This window comes from Cydia strobilella, chromosome 9, assembly GCF_947568885.1.
Source record: "Cydia strobilella chromosome 9, ilCydStro3.1, whole genome shotgun sequence".
Taxonomy (NCBI): domain Eukaryota; kingdom Metazoa; phylum Arthropoda; class Insecta; order Lepidoptera; family Tortricidae; genus Cydia; species Cydia strobilella.
In genome coordinates this window covers 6309564-6337318 of record NC_086049.1, presented here as the reverse complement: position 1 = coordinate 6337318, position 27755 = coordinate 6309564, and the positions used below count along the sequence as shown (strand labels likewise).

At 38.7% G+C, this 27755-nt stretch overlaps 1 protein-coding gene across 3 annotated transcripts in view; it reads right to left on the bottom strand.

Annotated features, from left to right (window-relative positions):
* LOC134744166 (uncharacterized) overlaps nucleotides 1–27755 on the bottom strand; it is a 68768-nt gene that overhangs the window by 3864 nt on the left and 37149 nt on the right. Inside the window, exons 3-18 of one of the 3 annotated variants that reach the window (XM_063677872.1) lie at nucleotides 27549–27572; nucleotides 25552–25831; nucleotides 24631–24698; nucleotides 22765–22971; nucleotides 22220–22350; nucleotides 20340–20451; nucleotides 19256–19362; nucleotides 15189–19149; nucleotides 14627–14774; nucleotides 8573–8723; nucleotides 6461–8454; nucleotides 5409–5566; nucleotides 2665–2715; nucleotides 1850–2047; nucleotides 801–924; nucleotides 167–268 (exon numbers count right to left, since the gene is read on the bottom strand). In XM_063677872.1, coding sequence (XP_063533942.1) covers nucleotides 167–268; nucleotides 801–924; nucleotides 1850–2047; nucleotides 2665–2715; nucleotides 5409–5566; nucleotides 6461–8454; nucleotides 8573–8723; nucleotides 14627–14774; nucleotides 15189–19149; nucleotides 19256–19362; nucleotides 20340–20451; nucleotides 22220–22350; nucleotides 22765–22971; nucleotides 24631–24698; nucleotides 25552–25831; nucleotides 27549–27572 — 7816 coding nt within the window. The remainder of the gene's footprint in view (nucleotides 1–166; nucleotides 269–800; nucleotides 925–1849; nucleotides 2048–2664; nucleotides 2716–5408; nucleotides 5567–6460; nucleotides 8455–8572; nucleotides 8724–14626; nucleotides 14775–15188; nucleotides 19150–19255; nucleotides 19363–20339; nucleotides 20452–22219; nucleotides 22351–22764; nucleotides 22972–24630; nucleotides 24699–25551; nucleotides 25832–27548; nucleotides 27573–27755) is intronic. The other 2 variants (XM_063677874.1, XM_063677873.1) reach the window with 2 other exon arrangements.

The window sequence follows — 27755 nt, the reverse complement described above, 5'->3', positions numbered from 1 at the left end:
ATATACTATTCATACACAAAAAATGAATTTGGAAATCAGACACCGATTCTTAAGATATTTTATTTATGATTTGGCTTTCCTTTTGAACAGATCAGCTTACGGAACTAGGTTTCTAGTTTCTAGGCTGTAATATACTCGTAGTTAAGTTAAACAGTATGATAGTGACCCGCTCCGAAGGCGATGGTCCCGTACAGGTCGAGCGGTGAGGCGGCGCCGAACAGCTGCCCGTAGCCCAGCTCCGCCTCCTCCGCGCTGCCGGGGTCCCACTCTGAAACATCACACCACACATAATGTTCAATAACAACAACATGCGGCCATTGCTGTCTGCTACATCTGAAGATAAAAACACAATCGGTTGCCATACCGAACTCAAGATATTAATGTCAAAAACACTATTTGATTTGAGACATGTTTGCATCGATTTCTCTTTTTTTACTCGGAAACTCACTTCTTGATTTATTATCTTCTCAATATGTCCAACCAAAGTGACATAGCGACGCAATGCAATAACAAGCCACGAAACCCGTAAAAAAATATAGAGCTGTTACGTAGCTAAATAAATTAGAAGGAACTAAGTATGCAACCACGCCGTTTGTATTTCACATACCTGAGATTCTACGTCTCTAATAAGCGTCTTACTCGCTTCGAATGAGCTTGCTCGTCAAGACCTAGCATTTTATCGATGTCGATAAACAAGCTTTCACATTAATCTTTCTTGGCTAACGATATTGCTAATGAAAGTACCTGTACGTGGGTACCTACTCGTACAGCAGTGGTACTACTGTGGACTGTGGGTGTACCTGAGTATGTGGACAGGTCGGGCAGGTAGGCGGGCGAGTCGGCGTCCACGGCGACCAGCTCGCGCGGGTACTCGTACACGCAGTGGTACTTCTGGCGTTTGAACACTACGCGCTTCTTATTGTCCTGCATACAATAACATATGAGTAATTAAGTAGGTCACGCTATTTCGGTTTAAATACTTGATGTACAGTCAAGTATTTAAATCGAAGGCAAAAATATCGATCCAGAAAAAGGCTCAAAAATATGTGAACACGACTTTATTGTCTAAGGTGTAAGAGCGTACACATGTTTTGAAACTTTGGGAATGTATACATATATAGGTTGGCTAAAAAATAAAAGTGCATTCCCGTTGCCAGGGAGGTTTTGGGATTATACTGAGCAACCATGGAACGGGCCAGCCACGAAATCGCGAAAAAAAAATTTACCCTCCCATAGAAAATGGTCTAGCCAAAATGTATGAAACAGTCAAATATTATTTCGCGATTTTGGGGTTGGTCCCATAGTAAAAGTTGCTTAGTATAATCCAAACACCTCCCTGGCAACTGGAATGCACTTATTTTTTAGCCACCGTGTATACATGAAAAGAAATACATACATGCATTTGCTAATATATTGTTGTTATTCTAAATTAAAATGCAATATCTAATCTAGCCGTGTCTTTTACTTTTGGGTAAAAGGCTAATTTAAATCTATCGTAAATTTTTATATTCATATAGTAAGCAAAGTGTTCTTATACAAATACAAGAGACATACACGTATTTATAACTCCAAAACGACTTTGAAAAAGTTGAAGCACCCATGATAACATAGGTGACTTGTTTTTTTTTTTCTGAGAGAGATATTTCACCCCTTCTCTTTATATCAATTCTTTACCTATATTTACACAGACAGAAAGCGAGAGCTTCGCTCCTTCTGCTCTACCGACTTTCCGTAAATGGAGTGTGTGTACAATCGCATGAGTAGAAGCGATGAAAGACGGTCATCTCCACATTGACCTTTCCCGTTTTTATGACTTCCGAATATAGTCACAATCAAATAGAAAACTAACCTGCGAAACGGGCAGACTGCGAAGCGAGGACTTGGCGGGCTCGGCGCGGCAGTCCCACGACGACGGCACGAACTCCACCTCGTCGCCCTCCGAGCCCGAGCCGGAGCCGGAGCCGGAGCCGGAGCCCGAGCCCGAGCCCGAGCCCGAGGCGCTGCCCGAGCCCGGCGCCGCGCGGCCCGAAGACCCGTTTGAGCCGCGCTGTCAAAACGTTCATTTCAATATAAACAGACTGTTGTAATGTCGAAATGAACCCTCAACCTTTTGAGTTTCATGAGCCATTCCAAAGACGACCTTGAATTTTAAATTTGGAATATTTTGATTGTCACTGCTAACCAGATATGGCGTTCGAACTCAATGGGTTAATTAAAGAAGGGTTTTCGGGTACATGGCGTGATTTTCTTTTGTGAACGACGATTTCTTCAAATCTAGACAACTAACAAATGAAAACTGTTTTGGAAATTGCACCTCGATCGGAATCTTTTTTTTTATACCACGTCGGTGGCAATCAAGCATACGGCCCGCCTGATGGTAAGCAGTTACCGTAGCCTATGGACGCCTGCAACACCGGAGATATTACACACGAGTTGCCGACCCAATCTCCCCGATGGATAATTTTTGCCCAGCAGGAGCATACACTAGAATTTAAATAAATAAATACAAAAGTCGCAGCATCACAAAGTTAGTCATGTTTTATATTTTATTGAATGTGTTTTGTTTTTGTTTTATGTGGAAGGGAAATGGCGTAACTAATAATACAATTGCATAAATATATTAGTATATATTATAGGGTAGTATATACTTATATAAACACTTACATGGTCGAATTGCGTGGTTGGAACGACGGACGTCTCTTGCCCGTCGCCGCCCTAGCACGCACACATACACAATATTATTCACACGCATGCAAACCACAACCAGTATAATATTATGGCGTTATTCGACGTGGACAAGTCAATATATTAAATAGATGTCGTAAATTACAAACATACTTACATTGTAAAATAACAGGGACCTATTGCATAATAAAATACAAGCTAATATAGTTTGAAACTTCTCAAATGATTTTTATGGCCACGTGCTCGCGCAAAAGAAACAATGGCTTTTGTTTAACAGATTAGGGCCTGGCGTAATAATCATTTGAGAAGATTCACACTATACTATAAGTGATTTACTATAAGTGATGTGATTTTGTGTGTAAAATCACTAAAGGCCACTTGCACCATTCCACTAACCAGTGGTTAACCGGTTAAACCTGAAGTTACCATGGTTACCAGTACAATTTGACACTGGGTTAACGGTTTAACCGCTTAACCCTGGGTTAGTGGGATGGTGCAAGTAGGCAGAATAGTATTAGCTTGTATTTTATTATGCAACAGGCCCCAGCAGGTATACACGGGGACACAAATTTTACAAGTTCTTGTTTTCTTTTGCGATCTATGATTATAGATTCACCAAATAGTTTTTATACATTCGATTTTAAATCTTAAAATTTTTATAATATAGATTTTATGATTACTGTCATAAGGTAGAAAATCGAAAGATTTGCAGCGAAAAGTAAAATTAATAATTCATTATATTGAGTAACTGTCCACAACACAACTACATATGTAAATATATAATCTATAAAAATAGGTGATATTTGAAATGTGGTGTTGGCGAAGGATGGAGGGAATAAGTTGGACGGAAAAAGTTACCAATGAAGACGTCCTAAAAAGAGTGAAGGAAAAGAGATGTGTAATGACCATTATTAAGAATAGGAGGGGAAAAATGATCGGCCACCTGATACGACACGACCAATTCATCAGGAACATCATAGAAGGGAAAATAAACGGAAGGAGAGGTAGGGGAAGGCCAAGAAAAAGTTATATGAGCCAAGTAAAGGAGCATGCAGGGGCCGTGTCGTACCAGGATACTAAGGGGCTGGCTTCGGATCGACCAAGGTGGAGACAACTCCATCACGCTGCACCGACAAGAGCCCACAGCTCTTAAGAGGCCGTAGTCGATTTTGGAGCAAAAATTTTAAATTGATAGATTTAGTCGTTGAAATTATACACGTTTTGTTAAGTAATATCTAAATAACAAGTATTAGTTTCTATTAGCACGTTTTCTCATCTTGCCTTTTAATAATGAGGTCGCGAGCGTCCGTCACCGGTAATATATGAAGAGAAGGGGCAGTTTTTAAAAATTCATCAAAAAATTATGGTGGTAAATTATACAAATTGATGTATAAGAATAGTTTCAGCAAATGTTCTAGATTGTTTAAGTATCCAAATTACGTTGAAATTAAGTAGATTTTCAGAGAAATTGTAACTTGTTTTGAAGTAATTTCTGAAGAAAATTGAATTCGTTTAACTTTCATTTTCTCGAACTCTAAGTCATATAACAAAAATGTAATCTGATAAAGGTCAAGTACAGAATATGTGTAAAACAAATTTACCATTTTTAGCAGTCCAAACTTTACGAAATTTACAAATAAGAGCGACAAAATCACTGCTTTACGCGCGTTTACCTAAACGTCCTTCAGAAAAAAAATCATTACTAATTTAGTGAGTCTGTTTTCAAAAAAATTATCTGATAAAAGGCAAGATAAGAAGACGTGCTAATAGAAAGCAGTACTTGTTATTTCAATTTGGTAACAAAAGGTGTACAATTTCATCGACGAAATCTATCAATTTTACATTTTTGCGACTAAAATCGACACCGGCCTCTTAAATTGAATGATGATAAAAATAGGAACAAGGTGAACCAAAAATTTGTCGTGAAAGTGAAAATGTTCTTTTTTGGTTTTTAGGTGATTGTGATTACAAGCACATTGATAAAGTAAAACATTATCACTATAAACTAAATCTTGGTATAGTATTGGTGTAGTATAGATCATATAAAGCATGGGATTATTAGTCGTTATTCATATATAGATACTACATAGTGTTTCTATGTAAATACTGTCACTAATATGTCATCTGAAAAACCTTCACCTACTCTTCTCTAGTTAAAGTTATTAGTTGTGAAATACTATTATTACATTGTCAGTTGGTGTTCAAAATACAGGTATTTGTATTTACCACTGCATTTAACCTTTGAACCACCTTTACGTAAAAAATTAACTTGCTCATTTGAGCGTTATCAGCAAAGCAAGTGTGATTATTTCAGTTGGTTCAAAAAATATTCATCCTCCCATGTTCTTATCTCTCGAAAGCAGTAAAGAGCTACATAGAACCTAAACCTGTATTTCGTTCAGTTAATTAGATTTTACCCTAATTGCTAAAGAAATATCATCAAACCTACCAAAAACGAACTATGCGAGAGGTAGATATTTATTGATATGAAACAGTGTGTAATAAGTCACTTCAAAGTGTTGATTAAAGTGGTATCTTTAAATTATCACTAGATGAGCATATATTATACATATATTTGTAATTTTATGGCACGTAAGTAGATTTGATTGAACTTGTTAGCTTGCAGCTGCAGCTTGTTAGCAATAAAGGTATGGTCGTTTATGAACAAATTCAAAAACACACACAAAAGACACCACACTAAAAGTCCCAAAACACACACTTACCTTCCAAATAAATTCGCCACTCGACGAGTTGCTAGAGTGTGAGTCGGTGTCGCTGTCCCACTCCTTCACGTCGCCGGGCTTGTTGTCGTCTCCCTCTGGCGCGGGCTCCGTCGGAGAGTCTTGCGTGAATGATGTACTCATGATCTCGGAAGCTGGTCCTATGATTGGTTTAGAATTGAGTGTTAATAGCAAACATTGAATTGATTTTTGGTAGACCCTACCTCGACACAGTAAGGTTCACGAATGCTTTGCTAATAAAATTTATGATAATAGACTGTAATATATGATATACTTAAAAACACAAATCAAAATATTTAATAAAATAATTTGATTTGATTTCAAACTTGTTTATGATAATAGTTTATTCAATATTTAATACAACCTCTCTTATTTTTATTTTACTCATGATAAGCTGTAATTTGATGACTTTATGAGCAAGTTTGGGAACAAATCAAATTATTTTATTAAATATTTTGATTTGTGTTTTTTAAAGTAGTCACACTACTATATATAAATTAAAAACTGTAATAGATGTCATATATTAAAGAAAAAGTGACGAAGCCCTCCAGTGGTGAAGGCCGGATTCGAACCGGCGTCTTTAGCTATCGCGGCTAACGCCATGAACCCCTAGGCCACCCCGCCACGGCGGTGCCCGTCCGAATTTCTCGACTATATGCCATCTTAGTAAGACTAGGCGTCTTTGACCAGCTCTAAGGACTTTATGAGCTTTTTAGGTGCCTCGGGCGAGTCACGTCTCCACCGACCGAGCTGCTTCGCGCGGCAATTTCCTCGCGAGGCGGCTCGTTCTGTGTGGACCCGCCTATTAGCATTAAAAAATAGCGGCTCATCACGATTTATTAGATATTTGGTGACAGGCGGATGTTAGCCTACAACGCCTATAGATACCAATCAAAAGAACATTAATTTATTATTGATGGCTGTTTCTCAGACACTACTCGTTTTTTTCTTATAACATCACAGACAAGTAAAAACAAAAAAGTATTTACTATGAAATAAAAATAGGAAATTGTATAAGCTGAAATAAGTCTTACCTGTAAATCTAATATCACTCAGGAGGGGCAGGTAAGCATCAAGTTGGCAGAACTTCTTCTCATTCTGTAAAAAATCCTCCGTTACTGCCACCATTTTCTCTTCCACTCCATTCACTTGTTCAGGCTTGTGCTTCACCGGGCTATCTTTTAAAGGGAGCGTTTTATCTTCTTCAGAATTATCTGGAATTTCATCGTTTTTGATGTCTTTGCAGTCACCGTCGTCGACATTGCTTTCGACAAGTTCCTCAAAAGATTCGCTTATAAAGTTGACTGTTGCAAATTTTTCACTATTGCCGTTGCACTTTATTTCATAAGCATTATTGACTTTTGAAACTGAGCCGTTTGGGATGTCTTTAAGCGTGTCAACATTATTTATAGTTTGTTCTTTTTTGTTTGATTCTTCAGTTTTTGATTCGGGTGATTTGACTTCAGTTTGATTCAAATCATGACTTTCATCATTTGTTCCATTTATTGTTATTTCTTTGGAAGCATCACTGTTGCTCTCTCTTAGTGCGCCATCCATTTGTTTCCTGCTGGTGTGAGAATCGTATGTATGATTCAATTCGACTATGTGAGAATCAAAAGTCCTATTAGGACTATCCCTTTCTTTGGAAATTTCAGCGATAATAATCGAATGCGGCTGCTCCGTCTCATCCTCTTCTAAGTCAGTAATTATAACAGTATTCTTACCTACGTTAGATTCTTTAAAATTCGTAATACTAGGCGGACTTAAAACTAGAGTTTTGGGTTGACTAGGCCTGTTCGAGTCTTCTGTAGGAGCTTCTTTCTCGTGAGAAAGGTCCCGAGGGCGTGTTTTCAATGAGTTTTCGAATCGGTCGAAGCCGCTTGAATCGTTTTGACTAAAGTGCAAGCGCGACATTTCCTGGGGTTTAGAAGTAGCTGCGTGCATGAACTCGATGAAAGACGGCGTCGCGTCCGATCCAAGTCGGCTATCCTCGGACACCTCGGACTCGTAAGGGATGGTATGTAAATCTGTCTCTTGTTGCCGCAGCTCCGCTGACAGCATAAACGACTGGTAGTTGGGTACAATGTTAGGTAGATTTTCTGGCGTCCTTATGTCTACTGCCAAAGTCGAAGGTGTGCTCTCTTCCGAAGGAATCTCCGTAAGAGGAGTGCTCGTCACACCGGCACACATATCGTAGTGGCAGTGAGGGCTGTCATGGGTTTCTTCGCGTTTCGGGCTCTCGTTGTTTAACAAATGGTCTTCCAGGCAAGTTATTTCAACGCTGTCCATTTTTTTGATACTAGGCTCTCTTTTTAATTTCGGGCTAGTGACGACTTCTTCGCACTCATCGAGTGCCGGTGCGGAGATATCGGCATTAACAACTATGGGCGAGCGTCGAACTAGCTCCGGTGGGGGTAACATCCAAGCATTATCGGCAGACAAGAATTCTGTTGTGCAGTTAGAGTACGGTCCTGTCATCGTCCCGTACGCCAAGTCCTTCGTTTTCGAGCCTTCAGACTTGGTCGGCGAGGCTTTCGCTATTGTATACGTATGGTTGTCATTATCGTTCGCTGTGATGGAGTCCGGCGAGAATCGGTCGTCGTCCGACTTGCTGTCGTGGACGATGTAGGTGGAAACGTGGCTGAGCTCTTTGTCTTCCTCGAGGGTGAGCGTGTCGCTTTCGCTGTTGTTGTCCTTTTCGGCATCAAAGTCTGGAGGCAGATCTTGATCGGAGGCTAGGTCATCGAAAGCCTCTTCTACGTTATATAGCGTGTCGTTGGAACACCAGGAATCGATGCTGGTAGCTTTAGAGAGAGTCTCCGAAGGTTTGATGTCGGTCGGTTGCGTGGTTTTGGACAGTGTGGAGACGCCCGTGACCGCGGTGGGGGAGGAGTCGGTGGTGGGACTGAGCACGAAAGGAGAGACCTGGGAGAGGCGCTCGCAGGGGCCCTCGTCCACGGTGAACGTTCGGTCGTCTATTCCGGTTTTCGCCGGGCTGGCGTTTAGACTATCGGCACTCATTGTTATCCTGGAAACAAAATAAATAAATTAGTTTTTCTTGTTTACTTAAAATATAATCTAGTTTCTGATCTAAATATTTCAAAGTTGCATTCAAACATGGATTGGTAGTTTATAGGGATACTCACTCCCTGCTACTCGTCTGAGGTTGAGTGCATGATTGCTGGCCGGGCAGCGTGTAGGTGTCTTGGCCTGTCGGTGGCTCTGTGGGTTCCTCCGTAGAGTTGTTGCACGGAGACGGATAGCTTTCTGAGGATTCCGTGCGTAGAGACGCGTTCCCTGTAATATTAGACCTGGTTCATATATGCCTTCCGTACGTTAAACAGTCTTATACTACTCATTAAACTTTATTTTAGCTTATATTAATGACCTGACAAATCTTAGTATTGACGGAGGTAGCATCATTTCATATGCAGATGATACTGTTGTTGTTTTTAGTGACGTTTCTTGGGAAAAAGTGTATGCAAAGGCAGAAAAAGGACTACATAAGATATCTGCTTGGCTGAGATCCAATCTACTTACACTAAATGAGTCCAAAACTAAATACCTGTGCTTCACTAAATACAACAACACGCAGCCACCTAACACCCTATTACTAAAAATCCACGGATGTAACCTAACAAACACTCAACTTTGTCAGTGTAACTGCATTGAGAAGGTTGAATCCATTAAGTAACTTGACGTTATTCTCGATCAGCGTCTCTCTTGGTATGGGTATGTCAAATATGTTAACGGCAGAATACGAAAGCTAATCTGGTTATTTAAAAAGTTAAAACAAATCGCGTCTCCTGATTTATTAAAACTAATATATAGTGCTTTGGCCGAATCCATTATGACATACTGCATTACCATTTGGGGGGGATCATGCAAAACTAAGTTTATTGATGTCGAGAGGTCAAAGGTATCTGATAAAAGTCATGAACTCGAAACCTTACCGATTCCCTACAACTAAGCTGTATCAAATGCCAAAACTTCTCTCTATGCGGAAACTGTATGTATTATTTACTATATTAAGACTACACAAATCTCTAAATTTTAAACAACTTAATACTACACGCAGGAGAAAACCTAAAACTGCCCCCATCCCTAAGCTAAATTCTGTGTTCGCGAAGCGGCAATATGTCTCTCAAGCAGCCTATTTGTACAATTTAGTTGATGCCACCCTGTCTATCTATCCATTGCAGACATTTAATTGTAAAAGAGTAGTCCGGGAATGGTTACATACATTAAACTATGAGCAATCAGAGTTATTATTACATTCTAATGCTACGTCATAAATAGATATAAATTCAAATCAGCATATAAACGTATTAAAGAGTAATCTGCATCTATCTACCTATCTTTATTGTACGGTCTCGCAAATGCATACAAACACACACAATATAAATATAAGTTAACATTTACACATAACTTAAGGCGCTAGTCGCTATTTTTGGCCGTCTTACTTTTTAGAGTATATATATCTGCTTAACGGTTCAACAAAAAATTATGAAAAAAATATATATTAATCTACATTTTATGTACAACATTCCTAACGTTTGACTTCTTCCCTGTGACTTATAGTTTCTCCATAAAAGGAACATTACGACAGGTCGTTTTGCGACTAACTTTGCTTATATCTCCTAAACGGTTTATTCGATTAAAGTTATTTTTAACCTAAAATAAATGTTTTAACAGGCACTACAAATGCAACGTTTTATAATGTTAAAAAATATTAATGTAAAGAAATCGAATATTATTCAACATTTCGTGCGTATGCACTATGCAGCTCGAAAAAAGCGTGGCCGGCAGTCGTGTGCTAGCTTTGAGATGAGGAGGCTGTGTCAGGCCTCCTTCACTCGCTCAAAGCCACGCGCTATATGCCTACCGCTCGGCGTATCGTCGACGATATAATCGACAGAGGGCCGCCGAACGCCCGCCTGAGCGCTCGCACCACACGTTTCCCGCGCTTACGCTTCGAAATGCCGAAACCACGTAATTATTGTGCAGTAGATGGGTGTAAAAGTCAAAAAACAAAAGAAAATTTGTCGTTTTTTTAGGGTTCCTTACCCAAAGGGTAAAAACGGCACCCTATTACCAAAGATAGATATAACTCCGTAATAGATGGATACAGTCTAAGGAAAAAACGTGCCTCGAAAATCAAGAAAATTTGATTCTCGTTCAGAGGGCGCTACTAGTTTTGGCCTACAGTCGTATAGATGGCGTTGACGGTTTCGTTTGTTGTTATTTAACAATTTTAACGCATATCAGTGAAAGAACATGGGTCAAAATAATAAAAATAATTAATGCAAATAAAAAAGATCATTTATCTATATTTAAATACATTCTATCGTATTTTTATAAATCTTCATTTTTAGTTTTAAAGTGTGTCGACAGATGGCAGTGAATTTACTGGGGTTACAAAATTTACTATGACAGTACCGCTCTAGTATAAGTTACTCTATGCTATTACTAAGACTCCGCTGCCGCTGTCCGTCTGTCACCAGGCTGTATCTCATGAACCGTGATAGCTAGACAGTTGAAATTTTCACAGATGATGTATTTCTGTTGCCGCTATAACAACAAATACTAAAAAGTACGGAACCCTCGGTGGGCGAGTCCGACTCGCACTTGGCCGGTTTTTTCATTTCCGAGAGACGAAGAAAGGTGAGTAGTATTTTAAATCTATCTTTATGAATTTTGTCACTATTTATTTCTTTGAACATAAGTAGATAAATCGTAAATTAAGGAGTTTTTTGAGTCAGGTATTATGAGTGTTGTTTTTAAATATTTGATTGACTAATATAAAATATGGTTGATTCGCAACATTCGTTTTATTACAATAATAACATAAGTAACAGTACAACCCTAGCGCATTCTTACGATGACGCGTTGGCACGTGGCTCGCACGGCGAGCAAGGCAGTCTCGACTCTTTGTGCGCATACTTATGGTACATTTCTTCTCGTCCTGAGCAGCAGGTATTATTATTAAGATTTTGTAGGCTATTATAGAGTAGGTATTTTCGCTTTTGTATGGGAATGATGTATCTGTTACGTAGTAACTATTTATTAATCTGTGGCTGTGTCGCTCGTCGCTCCGTGCCTTCCTTGTACTCTGTATGCTTGTGCTGAGCACACGTGCAATAAAATTGGAGTTATTGTGGCCAAAGACTAAAGAACTGCAGAAAGTTTATTTGGTTCTGACGCGCTTTAGCGCGCCTAACACGGTGTTTCGCAGCCTATTATAACGAAAATAATGACAATATTTCCACTTATGTTTGAGAAAGCTTCATTTAAAATATAAAAATAAAAGTTTTCTAACATGCGCGGACATACTGCCATTTTTACGTTTTGAATAAAGTTCGATTCCTAACAAAACAATAATTAATTGATTAATATAGGCTATCAATTTACGTTGTATATAGATATTTATTTATTCATTTTTAAGTTTTTTTTTTATTGTGTTGGGAGATTGGGTAATCTCCAATTGATTGGTGGTGGTTGATGATGAAAACGAACAGTGACAAGTAAGAGTCAATTGATATTCTTTTATAAGCTAATCATAAATGAAAGTAGGCATAACCCAAATATAAACTATTTATAAATCATGACCCTTACAATTGATTAAGCCGTTTAGTAAAAAGACCAAAACGGCCTGTCGTATTTTTTTTTGGCGAAACTATAAATTAAGGCGAAAGGAAAAAAATCAAACGTACTACTTACCACCGCAACGATAATACGAGTACCTATGCTATATAATGTAATAGTTCGTATTTTACTAATGTTTTCTTGTTCAGATACGAATAGGTCTATTCAATAGACCTTGCATTTCGTGGAGGTGGTAAATTATTATAATGGTAAATAATACCTCTTTAATTCAGAAACTATATACTTACTTACTGTTACGGTCTAGAGCGTATTTCTTCTAAATGGGTTAACAAAAAAATTGTGAAAAAAATATATAGGTATGAATATCTTTATTTATTGTTCAACAATTGTAATTTTTCTTGAAATTTATAGTTTCACCGTAATAAAAATAATACAACGGGCCATTTTGCGGCTAACTTTGGTTATTTCTACTTAACGGCTAAATCAATTAAAATTATTTTTAAACTAACAATAATGTTTTAAGAGCTGACGGTCTTTCCACCGCGATAGAACCGGCCGACGATTTGTTTTATTAACAATATCATCTAAATTCTAAACTACCACCTGCAGCTGTTTGAAGTTGCAGGTTTGGATCGAGAGTTGTAGTAGGTGGCGATCACAATAGATCAGAGATGGTCGCAGTGATACATAGGCTCTGGAGCCTTACATAGCCCCTAGAAAAAGAAGAAGAAGAAGAAACTACCATCTGACAAAGTAGAATGAAATGGGATGCGATGACTGAAAAGATTTTTTTTACATGTTCATGTGACCAGCTGACCTTCCACCGAGATACAACCGGCTGACGATTTTTTTTTATTCATCATTAGCATCTAAACTATCATCTGACAAAGTATCATGCGGGAGGCGATGACAATTTTTTTTTTGCTTGTTTCGCTGGCTGCCATTCCTCAACCCACCAACGGAGCGGCACCTGACGTCCACGGGGGTTCATCATACATAGCCGTTAACCACTAAATCGGAGTTATTGTGGCCAAAAAATAAAAAAACTGCAGAGCGCTGATTTGGTTGTGGCGCGCTTGTAATATAAATTTCCCACGAATGATATTCCCATGTAATGTTTGAGAAAACTTCGAACTTCGAAAAATAGTACTAGTTTAACACTAGTTTCCAATATTTAATATGTAGGTAGACTAGGTAGTAGGTACTTAATTTTATTAGTTAACTATTAATGGCATTATTTTTATTTATTTATTACGGATAAAAAAATGACTATAAAATAAACACAATGTACGCCTCAATTTAGTACATACCAAGCTCTAGCTATAAATTTTAATCAGTCGAATTGACTTAGGTATTTATTTGTAAGAAACAGATAAAACACAAATTAACTAATTCAGGCTTGCAAAGTATAATGCATAAGGGAATATATTTTTATTATAAATTACGACCTCCACTAAACGCATGATCTACTCATACTCAAACGACAAAATATCTGCAAAAGATACACAAATACAAGTATAGCGCCAACCGCGCGCCTCTGGGATGTAGCTTATTCTTTGAACCTCGTTGTGGTAAATTAACGTACGATCGCAGTGAGCGGGGTGCGGGTACAGAGACGCTGAGACGCTCAAGGACACATCAGCGACTATCGTCTTAACATAACCTATTATTATCCTAATATTAAAACCTTCATGCTAATATATACTTAAATACTTATTTCCTCTGTACCTACTCTCAGATTATTGCATTGCATTAAACCATAGAGTAACTTATACTAGAGCGGTACTGTCATAGTAAATTTTGTAACCCCAGTAAATTCACTGCCATCTGTCGACACACTTTAAAACTAAAAATGAAGATTTATAAAAATACGATAGAATGTATTTAAATATAGATAAATGATTTTTTTTATTTGCATTAATTATTTTTATGATTTTGACCCATGTTCTTTCACTGATATGCGTTAAAATTGTTAAATAACAAACGAAACCGTCAACGCCATCTATTCGACTGTAGGCCAAAACTAGTAGCGCCCTCTGAACGAGAATCAAATTTTCTTGATTTTCGAGGCACGTTTTTTCCTTAGACTGTATCTATCTATTGCGGAGTTATATCTATTCTTTGTCTTAACTATAACTTTAGTTTAGTTTAAATATAACTCAATTTGTTACTTTCTGTACCTACATAATTAACTATTATTGTATTGGTTGTACCCTTAACTTGCTGCTGGAAGAGCGGCGTCTACTGTCACAAGTATTGCAATACTTACTAGGAGGTCCCAACCCTTTCTCAATTTGTAACACAATGATTGTGACCAATAAACGATTTTTCATTTTTCATTTCATTTTCATTAAACACAAATATAACGAGCCTTAACAGGCCTTCATCAGGATATTAGACATATTTAAATATTACTGTAGGTTCTGTAAATTTCAGTTTCATGAACACTTAGGTAACGCCTTGTTTCTTTATCTCGCTCTGTATATTTACCGCAGTCCGCACTGGCACAGTCGGTAGGATGGAGGCGCATTATCCTCCTCCTCCTCCTCCTCTCGTAGGATTCGCTCTTAGCTTACGATATCTCATTAGCTTACACAGCACGTCGTTCTCGTAGGCGGACAGCTGCGGGCCGGTCTCCTCGGCGATGGGGCTGAGCGCGCCCGGGTAGCTCACCACCAGCTCGGGCGGCGGCGGCAGCTCCGTCCACGACGAGCTAGAGCAAGATGGCTCTATCGCCGCCACCTGGGAGAAGACAAGGATAGCTATAGCGCATCAATAAACATGCTGTCCAAAGGTAAAGCCAGAGGTCAACATACCTTTTCACATTCAGAACTACTTAGCTGAAATCTGTATCGAGTTCCGAATTGAAATCCTGTTAACCCTTTTGGATAATTTTGTCAAATTTTCATTCGATTCAGAATCTTACTGGGGTATGTCTAAGCTCGTGGTATGAAAGAGGTTCTGAATTCTGAATATTAGTGTTAAAGTAACAGTAGTGTGAAGTAGTGTTGAACACACATGAAAATAGAATCCGTACAAATTCAATTGGAGAAAATACCTCGGGGTAAGTACCTGGCTTCTAGGTACTCAAATTGTATAAAATTTGGTCAGCCATAAATTCGAATAATAGAACTTTATCCAAGGGCTAAAACGTACCTGTGCAAGAGGCAGCTTCAGTTCCAGCTCGTTCCTCAACGCATTGACGCAGTCTTCATCCAGCGTGAACATCTCCCGTATATTATCAATGTTCCCCCCGTTCCCCGCTAGAAACGTCTCCGGCGCGGATTCCTCCTCCCTCACCAGATCATTCTGCACTAAACCTTCCACGGTCAACGGCCCAGAGTATTCAATATTTAGATTATTTTCGTTCTCGGCCATAGCCAATTTCGAAGTGATTTGAAGCTCTATTTGGTTCAACTCGATTTCTTTATGCAGTGAACTTAAACCGGAATCTGATTCCACGGGAGCGGGCTCTGTTGCTGGGTTCAAATCTATATCTACTAGATATTTCTGCTGAGATGTAGAGGCTAGAAAATAACCAGGAGAGTTGGGAGGCGTCGACGGTGAAACTTTTTTCTCAGTGACAGACTGATCAGTCACGTCGCTGGCGTCGGTCTTCGAGTCCGTTTCATCTTTAGGATCACTGATTATATCCAGGAAATTATCATCGTTGACTATATCCGGTACTTCATTCAAAAAGTTGCCATCGCGGAGTGGGGAGGGAGTTTCGAGATTAATTTCGCTGAAATTTGAAGAGAAGAACATCTCTTCTTTAAGGATGTCGGCTAGATCGCCGCCCGATTTGACACCTTTAAACAGATCCATAGTGCAGTTCTCAAAAGGGCCTAGGACTACTGAGCTGTTTTCATCGTAGGTGTCAGTTGGGTGACTTTTAGTCGGTGAATCAAAAGGGCTTAGAAAATCTGGGACACATTGTTGTTCCAATTTTGTAAGCGTTACTCCAGGTCCATAGTCAGGGACTTTTGTTTCTGATAATACGTCAGACTTTTCTTCTGTGGAGTTTGGAGTATCATCCACTGAGCTTTTAGGTGTACTTGAACATAGAGGATCCTTCGCGTCCACTTGGCTGCTAAGTTGCCTTTCTGCATGTAAAAACTCATCCACATCCCACACAACAGTAGGCAGATCCAAGTACTCTGTGGATTCATTCTTGACTAGTGAACAGCTATCATTTCCAGGAGTCTCTAAGCAAGAGTTGATGACATCTTTAATGTTATCGTCCATAGGGGTTTGTTCTACAATTTCAGCTTTCACACTATCAGTCAGATCCATATAAGCTGTGCTGTCATCTGATGGTACACACCCATTTTCAACAGCAGTAGTATTAGAATTAGGAATAGCATTTTGTATTATAATATCGTCTTTTGCAATTGTTTCTTCTGCAACCACTGCAATTAATTCCATTACATGCTGACTTGGTAACTTAGATAATGGTTTTAAAGTGTCATCAGCGCATAAACTTTCTGTTACTCTTTTTTCAGAATCAAGAAATGTATTTATCACAGTTTCCATATTAACTTCCGGTTCCATAATTTCTCGTACTGGCTGATCTAATAAAGTGTCTACAGGACTTTCGAATAAAATTTTCGATTCTTCTTTCAGCGTGTCTTTAATGAGAAGAGTACTCTGTGAAGAATCTGCACTTGCTGTCGATTCAAGATCAAGTGATATCTGAGGGATCACTGACTGTGATTCAATTTGCGTATTAGTATTTTCCTTATCATGGTGCACCTGTTTATCCATCGGTTGATCTATGGAGTGCGTAACATCCCGTACAACATCCGGAAGAGATTCGATTTCAGGGGCTTTGTTTTCACATTCTCGTAAATAAGCGTCAGAAGTAGGTGTCACTTTTAAATTATTCTCGTGAAAAAAATCCGGTGATTCTACTTTTAGCATAACTTTAGGTACTTCTTGCATGGCATCTAGCAAGATATCTTTTGTAATATTATCTATATTGCTGGATGAAGGCATTTTTACCTCTTCTTTAAGAAAAATATGTTGCCCATCTTCTTGTGAGGATATTTGTTTATGTAATATATCTTGCCCAGCTCCAGTATCATTAGTAATTTTATCTGCAGTAGAGTTATCCAAGGGGTTTATTTCAGTGTTAAGAAATAGTTCCACTGTTTCATTTTTAGGAATATTTAATGGTTCAGGTACTAAAATTTTAGCTTGAACTGTTTCAATACAATTCAAAGCAGCTGTCTCAGCTTCTTTAATTATTTTGTCAATAATTTCCTCAGAAAGTTTATCTATTGAGAGTTGTTTGTCTTCTTGTGGTTCCGACAAAATCATCGTTGGTGTAGTAACATTAATTGGAGCATTTGTTACCACAATTTCCTTTCCTACCGATGTTACTAGTTCTTCCTCTGTGTTTTTAGAAACATCTGTTTCAGTAATTGACTTAATATCTACTTCAACATCGCCTTTATTATGACTTCCAGTTAAAAAGCTCTCAATAACTGAAGTGGCGGATATAATTTGTACTGATTCAGGTACATCTGACTCCTCTTTTTGTTCATAAGTTGGTAAAGGCGAATCGCCTTGTCGACTTTCTTCTAACCTATGAGGAGATTCAAACGCTATTTGACTAACATTGTCTAAGTTTTCTACTTTTACAGACGAAGTTTCTTCCAGGGCTATCATATCAAATGGTGTTATTTTACTATCGGTTGTACTTTCTGCAGGTGAAATGAGATCATTATTTATTTCTTTTTGACTATTTATGCTAGTCGTTTCGAGTCGTAGGTCAGTCGCGTGTTTTTCTTCTAGTGGGGCATTTGGTAACAGATCTGCAGCCTTATCATTTTTAACTACCTCAGGGAATACCGGCAAGACCTCTTTATCTTCTACATTTACTGGCACATTTTGTTCTAAACTTTGAACAGTCTTAATTATTACCGTTTCCACGCTGTTACAAACTGGTTTATTATCGCTAACTTCACTTATTGACTTAGCTTGCACTGTTTCCTTATCATGCAATATATCAGTTAACTTATTATCACTCGGGGTTTGGCAGTCTTCACTCACATACACATTCTTATTTTCATTAACACTATGCATTGGCGTTATACATATATCAGTTTTTACACTATCACTATTATCTACTTCATTTTCTTTTGGCAATACTGCTTCAACTTGTACATCCTCAGATATTTCAATTGCATGCAGTTTATTTTGTAAATCAGCATTCGTCTTTTCAAACGGTAACTCCACATCTTTTATGGGCGTATCAGGAGTTAAATTTTCTAACGTGTGTTGACTGGTGGTATCGCTATGCCGCTCGAAGGAGTGACTGAGCGTGCCGATCGTATCTCTATCTTCACCCTCATCCTGTTTCTTTTCGGGCGATTTTTCTTCAAATTCGACTTCCAAAATATTCTGGAAGTTTGTAATGCCAGGCGATTTAACCATACTAGATTGCATCGGGTAATCTTTTTTACAGTCTAAGCTCAAATTGTCCCTCGACGGACTCGCCTGGTGGCTCGACTCCGAGCTGGAAGTCTTTTCCGAATTGAGAATATTATCGAGATTCTTTATAACGTCGCTGACATCTCTGTAGTAGCTGACGTCATCCTGGCTGCCGGCGATGATCTCCTTGAGCCACGGGTCGACCGAGGCGTCCGAGCGATCGTCGTCCCGGTCCTCGATAGTGTTGGCCTGGTGGCACTCGAGGACGGCCTGCTCGTTATGCGTGAGATAAATGTTGCGGACGTCCTCGAGCGAGCCGTGGAGGTTAGTGAGGCTCTCAGACTTGATCTGCACGGATAAGGGGTCTTTATCGGACATGATGCTGCTGGACCTGGAAACGGCCGTGTCCATGTCGACGCTGAGACAGACGACGGAGACGGACTCGGAGCCGGTGGAGGTGGAGGGGGCGTGCACTATGGCGCGGTGCTCGTCGAGCTTGGGGATGGTGTTGGGCTTGAGGCGCTGCCAGCGCTCCTCGAAATCAGAGCTGCCGTAACCGTCGTCGCGCGTCTCGCTACATCGCAGGTGCGTAGAGTGGAGGTGCTCGAGCAGCGCCTGCACCTGGGCGGCGCCGGGCCGGGACTCGGGGTTCTCGTGCCAGCATAGCTGCATCACTTGGTGTCTGGGGAAACACGTAACATCGTGTTAAATCAGATCTCATGGAATATGGCTAGTCTCGCTAAGCGGATTGCCTTGGTATCGAGTACATTCGGCTAGGGGTAACTTACAGATGTTCCCGGTAGGGGCAGTCGGGCTGCGCGGGCGGCGGCGCCGCGGCCCAGGAGCAGATGTCGCGCAGCACGTAGCCCAGGGACGACACGTCGCCGGCCTGCGACTAAAATCACCATTTGTTCAGTTAACTATAGTATGTCTTTTTATTCCGTAGACTAAAATGACAACCACAAATGTCAAACATAGAACAAACAGTGCTGATCTTGGATTTCGGTTTGTGAATAACCGATAAATATTAAATTAATTATAGATAGAGATTTATTTACTTTAGATTTATTGAAATAAACAATTTATTAAAATTTATTAATTAAAGAATCAAAATAACAATTTAAATGAAATCTACTCGCTACATGATAGGAAATAAACAATAAATAAAATCTATTCACTAATAATCTACTCAAACATTAAAAAAATTACATTGACGTATCGCCGACCAGACAGCGCCATAAAACTAAGTATGAATGATTATTTAATAATAAATAGGGATGTACCGACTTGTCGGGAAAGCCGACTATCCGGCCACATTTGTAGTCGGCGATTAGTTACACAAATCAATACCTACCTATTTATGCACCATACGATTTTGTTCGTATTTATTTTAATTTACGTACTTATGTCGTCTAAGTCCCTATCATATTTTGTAGTGAATAACATGTTTTGCCATACCCTTCCAGGGTCCATTATGTACCTATGTAACATACTGGTATGCAAATAAATATCTATCTATCTTTCTCTAGTTGCTAGCAATTACGATTGTAATATTACAGTGGGTAATATTTTATTTAATGGTCGTTGATGTATCTCCTGACATGGCGCAGTCGGTAGGACCGGGTCTGTTGCACCTTGCTACTGCATCATAACACCCAAGTTTATTGCACTGTCGTGGAAATTAAGGAAGTACCCGGAACCTATCAGCTCAACTAGATACAACGGACATGTTTAAGTTATAAAAAATGAATTGTCCATAGACTGAACAAACACTTCACAAATATTTGAAGGGAAGCTAATTAGAAGCGTTTAAAAACTATACGTGTCACTGGTTCTCGATGTGATTTGTTCTATTTGCTATGCATTATTTACCGTATGCTGAATATAGTCGACGTGCGGCCGCGGGTCCAAGCCATAATGGCCCAGCACTGCGCGCGTCGCCTCGTCCGAACCGCGAACCAGCACGTTCTGCGTACACAGCTCACTGCAACACATTTAGATATTATTACTATAAAGCTACGAATATAAAAAAAGATTTTGTACCCGTCCCTGAAAAAAACCCAAAGTTTCATAACGTTATCAGAGCTCTATTTGGATGTCTTACAACTACATACAGAATCTACATATGTGCTCGTTTCGCAAAGTTTTCAAACATTTGGTAGTAAAAACTACTTAAATACAGTCAGCAGAAGAAACTGCTAAGCGGGCGAGGTGTTCAAAATTACCTTGACACACTCTTATTCTTTTAACAATAAAGTCGCGTCATGATCATTTTGAACACCTCGCCCGCTTAGCAACTTCTGGCAGAAGCAGAAGTCTTCTGCTGCTGACTGTACATACATTCACAAGAAGTAAAGGAAGAATTAATTTTTGAAAAAAAAAAATTGTGAGAAGTATCCAAGATCTTTGCGTGTGGAAAATTTTGCAATCACGGAAATTCTTCGACCCATTCCAACTACTGGGAAATCACCGAAATATATTACTGATATTAGGTTTGCATGATCACAATTTCTTGAATGATTCTACGAGTATTGAGCCACTTTATATTTAACGGGGATATATTATTATTATTATTATTATAGCCTTTGCTTCCATATTCTTTCTTATTGTTTGTTTTTTTGTGTTTTCAAGTTGTTTTATTTGTCTTTATGGATCCCTCTCTGGGTGAAGGCCTCCTCCAGTTTTTTGAAAGAAAAAAAGACATTTATTGTAAAGACCTACAAACAGCGCCAGCTCAGTTACAAAAAAGAACTTACTCACTAAACACTTAAAGCTAAGGTACAATGGTAGTTATAGAAAAAGGAGTAAGGTAAGGGTTAATGAATAAACACAAATTTTGGCGCCGCTATAGTGGCTACAAAAGGACGCCACTCAGCATATGCTCTGGTATAAATAAATACCACAGCGCTGGTTTTCTGTGGCACCCCGGGCCGGAGGGTAGCTTAGAACTATTTGAGATAAATATAAAAATACAAATAATATAAATACTTACTATAAAGATACAGATAGGTTATAGCTTCATGTAGGGTAAAATGTTATGATGGTAAGGGTAGGTAGATATTATTAGTATTATAGACATTAGAAGAGGTAGATAAAATAATAACTTTATGTATAACTCTGGTAAAAAAACTAAGTCCGACGATTTGAGAAATCCATGGGACGCAACGAGCACGGCAATTGCAGGCTAAAAAGATATTTTTTAAATTGGAGTTTAAATGTGAATAGTGTCTTAGAGTTAAGTATAGGCGGAGGTATGTTGTTCCAGCATTTCGTGGCAGAGTAGCGAAAACTGCCACGAAATGCTGCTGAACTGCCGTGTCTCGGGCAGATAAGTCGAATGGCTTCTCTAGTCGGGCGGGTGGAAAACTTTAATTTGTTGAAGAGGTACAGAGGTTGTTGAAAATGGACAACACCGAAAAGCAACTTTCTCTATCTTCTCCTGTTTGCTATTTGGGTAATGTCTTCAGACCAGCGTTTCTTTGGCCTGCCTGTGGGGCGTTTTCCGTGTGGTCCCTTCCATTTTGTGGTTTGTATGGTCCATCTTTTGTCTGTCATGCGGGCTACATGGCCAGCCCAGTTCCATTTAAGTTTGAGAGCATGGGGTAAGAGCTCTTACCCAACGGGGATATAAGCAAACAGAATTTAACAATTTTTACCCGAATGAGTTGTCTAGACGATTTACCGAACGTCACAACTGATTCATCTAAGGATAAATTATTATAGATGATTTGATATGTAAAACTACAACTTACCCATACGTGTATCCCCTAGAATGAAGGTAGGAGAGAGCGGAAGTGACGTCACACATGAGACGCAGCGGGACGCCGCTCTCGTTCAGTGCCGCCATCTTTGGACGGTTCGCTGTCAGATAGTTCTGGAGATCCTGGAAAATAAGCACGATAAAATATAATCACAGACAACATTCCGTTTCCAGCTAATTATGCGGTCGTTTATTTAGATACTTGAACTAATTAGGTACGTTCGTCGCATACAGTCATGGGGTTTATAGGACATTAGGTCAATGCTAAATAGTTAAAAGCTTACACTATTAGGCATATTAAACTGGTACTGCAGCTGACTACACCGTTTGTCGTAATTTGGAATGAAACGAACGATAAATTATATACAAACACACATAACTAAAAAGATACCCTCCCATAGAAAATGGACCACCCAAAATGTATAAAACAGCCAAATTTTTTTTTCGCGATTTCGGCGTAAAAGTTGCTCAATATAATCCCAAAACGGAAATGCACTTATTTTTCAGCCACCGTGTATAAGATTGGGTATTACTTACTGTGGAGCACAGCTCAAATATAAGAATCCAGGGGTCTTCCTGAAGACAGCTGGCCACGAAAGCGAGCACGTTCTCGTGACTCGCGTCGCGGTAGAGGCGCGCTTCGTCGAGGAACCGAGCTTTTTCTTCCAGACTCGCGTTCTGGTTGAGTATTTTGACTGCTACTGTCGTTGTTGTGCCTTCGTCTTCGATTTCGCCTTCAACTACCTGCAATATGTTGGAAATGAATATATTAAACAGATTATTAGTTTTATACGTTCGATTGAGTACTTAACGCGTCGTTAATGCCTCTCGCTTATGCTCTCTGTGAAATCACCTAAGTGCGAAACTATTATATTGTTGTTGTTATAGATAGCCTTAGAGGATATAACCAAACTGGGTAGCCCTCTGTCGAAAATAGTCGGCCAATGGTCATACACAATGTATGGACTGACGTTAATCTCACATGGCTATTATGACGTTACGTATACATTTGACGTTCCCTTCCCCCGCAAAAATTGGCAGACTTTTTTGTACAGCAAATTACAGACAAGGCGTCTCCGTTGGTTATATCCTCTAAGATTATAGGTACATATTATATTAAGGTTCTGCGTCGACATGAATTAAATGTCGACATGAAAAAAACTTTTACAATTTGCAACAAATATTTTGTCTATGATTGCCATGCATTTCCATTTAAGAGTAGAATCTTGTATAACCTAAGTCCTGCAGTACCAAATTTTGTACATAATAAAAGTCACCCTTCAGTCCCAGCATTAAGAAACTGGTGTCGATTTTAGTCTCAAAAATGTAAAGTTGGTGAAATTGTACACCTTTTGTTACCTAATTGAAATAACAAGTACTGGTTTCTATTAGCACGTCTTCTTATCTTGCCTTTTATCAGATCAGTTTTTTGAAAACAGACTTACTAAATTAGTAATGATTTTTTTCTGATGGAAAAAATTTAGGTAAACGCGCTTAAAGCACTGATTTTGTCGCTCTTATTTGTAAATTTCGTAAAGTTTAGACCGCTAAAAATGGTAAATTTGTATTACACATATTCTGTACTTGACCTTTATCAGATTACATTTTTGTTATATGACTTAGAGTTCGAGGAAATGAAAGTTAAATGAATTCAATTTTCTCCACAAATTACTTCAAAACAAGTGACAATTTCTCTGAAAATCAACTTAATTTCAACGTAATTTTGATACTTAAACAATCTACAGCATTTCCTGAAACTATTCTTATACATCAATTTGTATAATTTATCACCATAATTTTTTGATGAATTTTTAAAAACTGCCCCTTCTCTTCATATATTACCGGTGACGCACGCTCGCGAGCTCATTATTAAAAGGCAAGATGAGAAGACGTGTTAATAGAAACCAATACTTGTTATTTAGATATTACGTAACAAAACGTGTATAATTTCAACGACTAAATCAATCAATTTTACATTTCTGCTCCAAAATCGACTACGGCCTCTTAAGTAAATTACTATAGTAATAAACACCGATAGTACATATTTCGGTACAAAATGTTTAGATGCCCGCCGCTTTCAAATTTGAATGCTCGCGCGGAGTATTCTGGCAGTCCATAGAGTAAATATTTATTATGTGCAAAAAAATGAACAAGAGGCGTCTAGGACTATGAACTATGACGTTTAAAAAAAGCTGGGACTTAGAAGGTTAAGAACGCAATACGAACACACTGTTTAAGTAAATACTCATTGATTACAAAAAGTGTACATATTTCGACAAAATGTTTTGTTTAATTGATCCCTTTTCCTTAACCGTGTCAAATTATTGGTTCACTTGTGCAAATAACTGTTACTTCCCTCGTGTCAACAGAGGAATATCGAAACGAATCTTGTTGTTAACTCACCCTGCCGAACCACCCCCGGCCGATCTCGCGCAGATATTGCAATCTGGTCCTCGGGAAATCCTCGTCGCCTGAAAGGAAAATATAAACGAGTTATATCACCACAGTGGTGGTAGTGTACTCCTTTGTTGTTTATATTTTGTGAAAAGTCGTCTATATCGTTAAGTTTATGAAGAATTTTTGAAATTGACTTTGCGTATAGTACCGGCAGATAGTGCTGGCTCCGTTAGCGGGAAATACCGTACGAAATTGAAATTTTTCGACGTAGGACAGAAATACATGCCGTGTCAAGTATGTCATACTTATGACGAGGGTTCCATTACCGCGATCAGGATGGGAATGGACTGTCAATTCATAATATATAATACGACGTAAATATATGGAAAATGGCGATTCCATTTCATTCCCACTATGTGGCAAGATAATTTCGGGTTTATAGCTCTGTTTGAACGAATGTAACTTTGGCTCCCAGTTACTGGTATTAGAAATCGATTGCTCAATATGACACTATTATTACACTACCTAAAAATGTTGTGAAGTTCTAGTTTGTTAGGATATACTTGTCGATTGTATCGTTTGCGTCGATAAGTTACTAATTTCAGTTCATCGTTAGTGGCTCAAACCTCATAGCAGACTCTACCGCTCTTCCTTTTTTAGGGTTCCATACCCAAAGGGTATAACTGTCCGTCTGTCTGCCACCAGGCTGTATCTCTTGAACCGTGACAGCTAGACAGTTAAAATTTTCACAGACGATGTATTTCTGTTGCCGCTATAACAACAAATACTAAAAAGTACGGAACCTCGGTGGGCGACTCCGACTCGCACTTGTCCGGTTTTTTTTTAACAATGTTGTTAGCGATGCTGCCGATGTCACAGTGATAAAAAGTTACCTCTAGACTAGTGCTTAGATGGTAATTAACTTACCGAACCAATCCACGCATCTCTCCAACGGATCAGCGACCCTAATGCCTGTAGGCAGTGGCTCAAACTCAACAACAGACTCGCGGCTGACTCGGTTCCGCTCCTCGTTCTCGCTAACAATGTATGCTGTCGCATTGTTGTTGGCGATGTTCTGCATCTCCCGCAGCGATATGGGGCCATTGTTGTTGTCTTCACTGATGTTGTTGTTGGCGGGTTCTGAAAGCCCGGAGTCGGGCGGATGCGAGCGCCGCTCGTGCAGGTGTGTGGCGCTGGCAGTGAACAGCTGGTGAAAAATAAGTTGTTAATGAAAGCCGTAGCATAAGGATAAAGAACTGGCAACACTGATACTCCATATGGTTTTAGTACTGTGAAACAAATCTAAATATGTATTCTACAGTCGAGGGTCAAGGGCTCTTTTGTAACTTAAAAAAGTTTAATTGTCCAATGAAGACACTTAAACAGCTAAAAAATAATGTAGGTATGACTTGGAGGGAATAAATCTAACTGGACATAAACTAAAAAATAACAGTTAACTTTTAAGTTCGGATACCAATGGAAAACATGACATGACAGTTGACATGCTAATTTTCCGTACGCCTCTCTCCTAAAAGGCGAGTCACGTTGAAGTGCGTTCCAATACTTGGTTGTATCGAGAACTTTCTGTACATACGTGCAAGTCAAAACTATGTAATTACAAACAAAAATGAGAGGAAAAAAGTTTCTCGGGCATAAAACATCTCTATCGATCGATCCACATAGTCACTTGATAGTTCGTGCGTTGTATAGTATCCAAAAAAGAAATTAAGTAGATTTAAAGATTGGTCTGTTATTATTTTGCATGATTTTACATTTTACATAATTGGGTTTAAAGTTATATAGATTTAGGAGCGTACATAGTGCATGCAAACCTCACGTGATTAGGACGTATGATTATTAAAACCACGAAACTAAAATTAACTTCAATACATAAGTAGACAACAAACAGGCAAAGGTATCTAAATTAAACAATGGATCGCGTGTTGAAGTAAATAAGGTACGGGCTACGTAGCAAGGTGGAGTCGGCAAAAACTTATGAAAGATTTAAGAGTTCGTCGGTTCTAATGAATTAGGGATTTCGCTTGAAAGGAATCAATGGGATTAAGGTCAAACGTTTTCAGGCATCGCAGCGGCCGGCGGCTCAAAGTCACAAGTCACATTAATTCTGACGGTGTCGATAGATCTATCAATCAGGAAGGCTAAGGCTACCGCAAGTTATATTATGATAGCCTTTTGAGTGACAAGCGAGAAATACTCTTTGCCGTACAGTGTAGTAGTTTACACAAACTACTACACAAAACAATTAGGAAGATGAGAAATATAATTAGTGCAAAAACTCGAGGCTATAAAGAACCCAGCATACAGTTGGACGCTTTTTTCGAGCTTTTGAGTGGTACAGCTTAGAAAAAAGCTATATAAAGGACTGAACCGTCCTTGTTGATTAACACAGAACAACTCTCTCAACTTCATATCTTCCTTAAGCTGTTTTCTTGAAATAAGAGTACATGCTGCTAGTTACTAAGTTGCTTTTGCAATGAACAGCCAATTAGATGTGAAGTTAATTCAGTAAACATATATTATACATAAGTACGTTGTTTTACCGCAAACCTTATTGGGCCGGTATTATTGACAAATAGATTAAACCACAGGAAATTTAATAAATAAAACATTACCCACTGAATTTATTTACAGATAAGATTAGATGTTGGTTACATTACAGTCAGCATTGATTATTAACAAAATAATTATACCAAGAGCCCAAAAATATTTCACCATAGTTAAAAATCTATCAACACATCCTATTGATAGATTTTTTCGCCATTTTGTTCTGTTCATGATGATATGAATAAAGTTATTTATTAAATAATATAAAATGCCACTACCAACAAAACATAACGAATGAGACAAGACAACACAATGAAACGAACACAAAACAACACATAAATTATCAGAATTTAATCTACCTGGTTGTCCGCTCCTTCGTTTTGCTGGAGACAAGAGAAAACAATAAATTAATTATATGCAATTATTAGTGTGTACATTACTTATCATTTGCAAATTTGCAATGAAATAATGCACAGCGTTTACAGGTTTATGGCATGAACTAGACTCCGTATTGAATGAAGGTATATAGAAACGCGGAAATAACCATCACTTATTGGACTTGATTA